General features: G+C 40.0%; 1 protein-coding gene across 1 annotated transcript; it reads left to right on the top strand.

Moving 5' to 3' along the window:
• The first annotated feature begins 754 nt into the window (after nt 1-754).
• On the top strand, nt 755-5,579 carry LOC105048586 (pentatricopeptide repeat-containing protein At4g19191, mitochondrial). The gene is given in 8 exon segments (XM_010927932.4): nt 755-1,219; nt 1,222-1,815; nt 1,818-2,666; nt 2,669-3,189; nt 3,460-3,565; nt 4,732-4,793; nt 5,061-5,278; nt 5,367-5,579. Coding segments are annotated over 4 exon segments (1,947 nt in total). The 5' UTR covers nt 755-1,083; the 3' UTR covers nt 3,037-3,189; nt 3,460-3,565; nt 4,732-4,793; nt 5,061-5,278; nt 5,367-5,579.
• The last annotated feature ends 318 nt before the right edge of the window (nt 5,580-5,897 follow it).

Raw genomic sequence — 5,897 nt, forward strand, 5'->3', positions numbered from 1 at the left:
TTATCAAGATCAATTTTGATGGTAGTATTAAGGATGACAGAGATAGTGCGAGCTATGTCATCCGAGGCTTAGATGCCAAATTTTTGACTGCTAGAGGCTCTCATCTCTTCAAGCCGTCTGTTTCAGAGTGGAGCTCTGTGCCACTTGGGCAAACATCACTATAGAGGCATGAGTTCAAACGAAGAGGAACTTTATTGAGGACACTCCGACCATAGTCATCGGATGGATCCCAAATGAGGCGAACATCTGGAGGTTCATCCACTACTCCAAAACATCTAAAGATCTCTTCATCATTCCACACGACGTCTGTTCGGCATGTATTTCGAGAGATGAATAGTACTGCGGATTTGATTGCATCTTTGTTGCAAGCACACTAGAAATTGGATCTAGCATCAAGATGATGACTATCTTCGAGTCCTACGAGAATTTTATATTTTAATTTTCTGAATTTACTCGCACTAGAATGATATGATGGCCTGCTTGTACCAATAAAAAAAAAAATGAAGCATCATTATCACATGGATTCTTTACTAAACCTTAAAATCATGATCGAGACAATAAAAGTATGCTTGGTCTTACAAATTCATGGAACAAATTATATCTTACATTATATGCACTAAAATGATCGTATCCTATAATATTTTTTTTTTTTTTTTTTGGACCAGTCAATAAGATGGGCGTATGATAAATGTGATTCATAGAAAGGAGACACGATGATTTATATGATGCACGGCTATATGGTACATAAAGCGTGGGATATAAACAAATTGTTTTATCTTATGCACTCCCTAGATCTGTAACTTGCAAGACCATGCCGTATGCCATTGGAGCAGGACAACCATGCTATTTTCACTTCTTCAAGCACCTGCATTTCATTTTTGAACGAACTTTTCCGGTCCATGTCATTTATTATTACCAAATCATGTGCAACATGGCTCGTGACATAGAGTGACAAAGATGATATGAAGTATTTCTACGAGGAAGTGTATACTTGACAAGGGCAATATTATTTCCAAAACCGTTTGCTGATATAAATCAGATCTTGTAGCCTCACACCAACAAAGATGACCTGATGCCGTGGGTATGGCCTCCCATGCTCGGGCTCTCAACCGTTTCTTAAGTCCATCGACCGTTAACGCCTGGAACTCCGCCATCCGAGCATCCGCCAACGAGGGCCTCCACCGGGAAGCCCTCCTTCTGTACCGCCAGATGAAGAGATCCGCCTCCACCCCGACCACCTCACCTTCCCCTTCCTTCTCAAAGCCTGCGCGCTCCTTCCTGATACCCCCCTCCCCCAAATCATCCACGCCCACGTCCTCAAATCCCCTTTCTCCTCTGATGTCTTCGTTGGGACGGCGATGGTCGACATGTACGTCAAGTGCCGGCAACTGGAGGCTGCGAATGTTCTGTTTGAAAGTATGCCCGAGAGAGATGCCGCTGCTTGGAATGTCGTGATTATGGGATTTTCTGACCTTGGTTCTCTTGACAGGGTTTTAGCCGTCTTTAACCGCATGAGATTGGCCGAGGTCAGCCCTGACTCAATCACCATCATAAGCTTGACTCGGTCATGCGGCTGCGAGAACAACCCGAGCATGCTGAAAGCTGTTCATTGTTTGGGGATTCAGATGGGAATCGGAGCTGATGTTGCAGTGGCCAACACCTGGATTTCTGCCTATGCCAAGTGCGAGGATCTGGGCTCGGCTGAATCTGTCTTTACCGAGATCTCCATCGAAATGAGGTCGGTTGTGTCATGGAATTCCATGATCGCAGGTTATGCATATGTTGGAAGATCCAATGAAGCCATTGGTTTCTTTGTTCGATGAGTCGAGAAGGCGTTCGACCAGATTTGAGCACCACTGTCAGCTTACTTTCGGTCTTCGCGCATTCTGAAGCAACATCAGAGGGTAAGCTCATCCATTCAGTTGCTATTAAAGCAGGATTGGATTCGGATGTTTCTTTTATGAATACTCTGATTGCATTTTACTCGAAATGTGGAGATGTCGATGCTGCACAATATTGTTTCAACAACATGTCTGAGAGGACTCCTGTTTCTTGGACCGCACTTATCAGTGGCTATGCCGAAAATGGATATACGGATGAGGCTATGGATCTGTTTCATGCCATGGAAGCTGCTGGGGAAAGACCTGATGCAGTCACTGTGGTTGCTGTTCTCTCTGCTTGTAGCCAAATGGGAGCTCTTGATCTTGGCAGATCAATGAATAGGTATGCAATTGCAAATGGGTTTGAAGGCACTGTCCTAGTTTGTAATGCATTAATAGACATGTATGCCAAATGTGGTAGCCTCGGTGAAGCTCGAAGACTTTTTGATGTCATGCATCGAAGAACGATAGTCTCTTGGACTGCCATGATCATGGGTTATGCCATAAATGGAGATTTTACAGAAGCTTTAGATTTATTTTCTCAGATGGTGAAATCAGGATTGAAGCCGAATCATGTAACACTTTTGGCTGTTCTGCAAGCATGTGCCCATGGTGGCTTGCTGGAGAAGGGGTTGGTCTTTTTTGATATGATGAGTAAAGTGTATCACATAAAGCCTAGATTAGAACATTATGCTTGCATGGCTGATCTCCTTGGCCGTCGAGGGAGACTAAAAGAGGCATTCAGATTCATCCAAAGAATGCCTGTCAAACCGGATGCTGGTGTGTGGGTGCTCTCCTTGGTGCTTGCATAACTCACCACGAGACCGAGATTGGGATGTATGTAGTGAGCCATCTTTTTGAATTAGAACCTCAAGCAGCTGCATCGTATGTTGGTATGGCCAATATTTTTGCTGCAAAACAGAGGTGGGAAGGTGTAGCAAAGTTGCGTGTGATGATGAAACAGAAGGGGATCAGGAAGTCACCTGGACGGAGCATTGTTCAGGTGAATGGAAGGTTTCATATATTCACTGTTGAAGATAGGACTCATCCCGAAGGCTTGCAGATTTATGAAGTCCTCGATAATTTGGCTCTGCTCTTAAAAGAAGCAGGTCATCAGACAGATTTTGAATGTTTATTGGCATTTGAAATGGAATAGAAGTGGAATTGAGTCATCCATTTTGCTAGAAAGAGGCATTTTCCTTCTATTGTGCCCCAAAGTACTTACAATGGTGGGAAATATAAGCTTAATAACTTGTGTTCAGATTTGGTTTGCCCAGCAGCATGCATCGTCTGAAAAAAAAAAAATGCCGTAAGTGCCCTGTTTCTTATATGCGAAGATATTATTTATAATTGGAGAGCTAAGCGTAACTACAAAATAAAGCCTAGTAAACAAAGATACCACATCCACATATAAGAACATGATCACTGTGAAGATTAAATGACGCATTATCATGCAGTCATGGCATATAAATTTCAAAAAAATGAATATATTTGAGGTATGCATGATTCCTACTTATGCAGTCTTACCCACGATGGAATCTCACTAATCCTCCGGTGCCAAAATATTGATGCGTTGCAGGGTTTTAGTGAAGGGGGTGATGCCCCAGTCTTCTCACCCCTCCACTGCTTGGGGGAAATTCTGTGTCTGAATCTTAGGCAGTGCTTCTCCAAACACTTGGATCTAGGTAATTTACTTCAGTCAGGTCCTTTCTCTCTTTCACTTTCTATGAAAGGAAAAAATTAGTTGTGTTATATACAAAATAAACCAAAAATATAGCATTTATTACACTTGTCATCCCCCGCATTTTCTACATATCCAAAAAACAGCGACCAAATGCTTTTGTAAAGTAGAAAAAACTACTTCCGTAAGTGGATTTTTATTGTGATTTCTTAAAAATAGTACTGCATAGAGTCACATTCTTGATTTGATTGCTTTCTGACCTTCTTAAGAGAAACAATTCCAAGCACCCACACCTAGTTCAAGCTATTTCTTCCTTTCAGATAGGCTTGTCTAATTTGGATCAATCTGAAAATGTTTTCGACCTTTCGTGTTCAAGCTAGTTCAAAATTGCATTAAGTGCATCAATATTTACATATTAATAATAGTAACATAGACTAAAAGCCATACTAGCGTACATGTTATTCTTCTACTTAAAAGCCTCCTTTTCAATTGTCACAAAGTGTTTGCTGTTCATTTGGCTCTCATGTTAAATATTCATTGCCTTTACTTTAGATCTAGAGGAATTTGCATCAGAGTTAAGTAATTTGGTTGACAGTTATACATTCTACTTTAATATATTTAGGGTGACGATGCAGTTTTCATGTACAACCTTGTTAAGATAGTTCTCTGGTTAAAATGTGTTTCAAGAAATTCAATCATGTAATCTTTGTATTATTATATTATTCTAGTTGAGCAGAATAGGATATAACAAGGTGGTTGGAGAAAGAGATGCATATTAAGTGTATTTAATTGAAGCATGCTAGTAGAAACCTTGATTATTTGACTTTTTATAACTTCTGGTAGATGATAGATCAAGAAGAGACAGTAGTAGCAGCATGACTAATGCATCAAACAAGCCTGCTGACCACCTGTTACACATCATAATTTGCATGGTTTTCTTTGACATTGTGTAAGCTCATTAAAATGGAGGATGATTTGGCATGCCTTCTTTCTTCCTCACTCACTTTACTACTTGGTCAATGACAATACATATGAAAAAAGCATATGTCACCTAATTTTGACCATTATCTCCTAGAAAGGCTTTATTTAGTTGCTTCATGTATTGCTTGAGCCTAAATACATTCTCATTTTTTGTTAACCTTGATATCACGTATTTTCGGTCGGGTGCAGGGAAGGCATTGGTTATGACAAGCTCGCAATTGAAGTATCAATCCAGTTCCCCATCATTATAGGTAACAAAAGAAAGATACACTGTTGGCTCTTAGGAGTGATTCAGATGAATGCTTGTTTTGTTAACCTGCAATGCATGGATGGCAAAAGGAGCTTACATAATTTATAGTCAATTTCGGTTAGTAGTGATAATATGATAATGGATAATGTACTGAACAACCTGCTATTAAGTCAAGACATTCATATGTCAATAATCTTAAATTTGTAAATTACTAGAGTCATGTGGAGATGGTTCTCATCAGTTAATGTTACCTTGTTTTCTTATACAGAGATGGATTTCTACTAGAAATGCTGAAGATCAGACCTTCCAAATGTTTAAACTTCTGGTTCCCATGAGGCTATATATTATACTGCTATAAATGCTCTGGAAGTATCCTTTAGCGCTTAAAGAACTGCAGCTGGTTCAGATGCTTTTTGCAGCCAAATATGGGAAGGAATTTGTGAGAGCTGCATTAGAGCTTCTGCCAGATTGACTGAAAATAGCCAGGTTTTATGGACTGTCAAGCAGGGTTATCAAATTGTTATTGTGCATTTCCATTTGAGTCTGTCTCCTAATTGTTAACCCATTTTTGCAGATAACTGAACTGTTATCTGCTCGGGCTCCTTCGGTGGAAACCAAACTGAATTTGCTGAAGGAAAATGCTGAAGAACAATAGTTAGATATGGATCCATTTTTCTGTAAAATAAAGTTCCTCAAGCCACAATTGGAGATTTAATGGTAAGCTGCTGTCATTATGTGCTATTATCAGGATACATATTCTCTTCAACAGTATTGGAGATTATCTCTATTAATCATCAGAGCCGGCCTCATCATTCTTTGGTTTGTCTGATATTGCTCTATCCCGATGAGAAACATGACGGAAAAAACAAAAAAAAAAAACAAAAACCTTCCACCCGTGTGGAATTTTTTCATGAAGAACCTGATCCAGGTACAGGTTCTGATTCCTTCAATATTCCACAAGTCAGAATGTTTCATCTGATCAATTTCTTATGATTCTTCATCAGCAAAAGAACTAGTTGGACCATTAAAACTATCCACTCCCTTGCATGACTGGGGGCTTGACCTGCGAAGAGTATATTCGATGGCTTTAGATTGCCATGAGTCT

Source organism: Elaeis guineensis, chromosome 7 (genome assembly GCF_000442705.2).
Source record: "Elaeis guineensis isolate ETL-2024a chromosome 7, EG11, whole genome shotgun sequence".
Classification (NCBI taxonomy): domain Eukaryota; kingdom Viridiplantae; phylum Streptophyta; class Magnoliopsida; order Arecales; family Arecaceae; genus Elaeis; species Elaeis guineensis.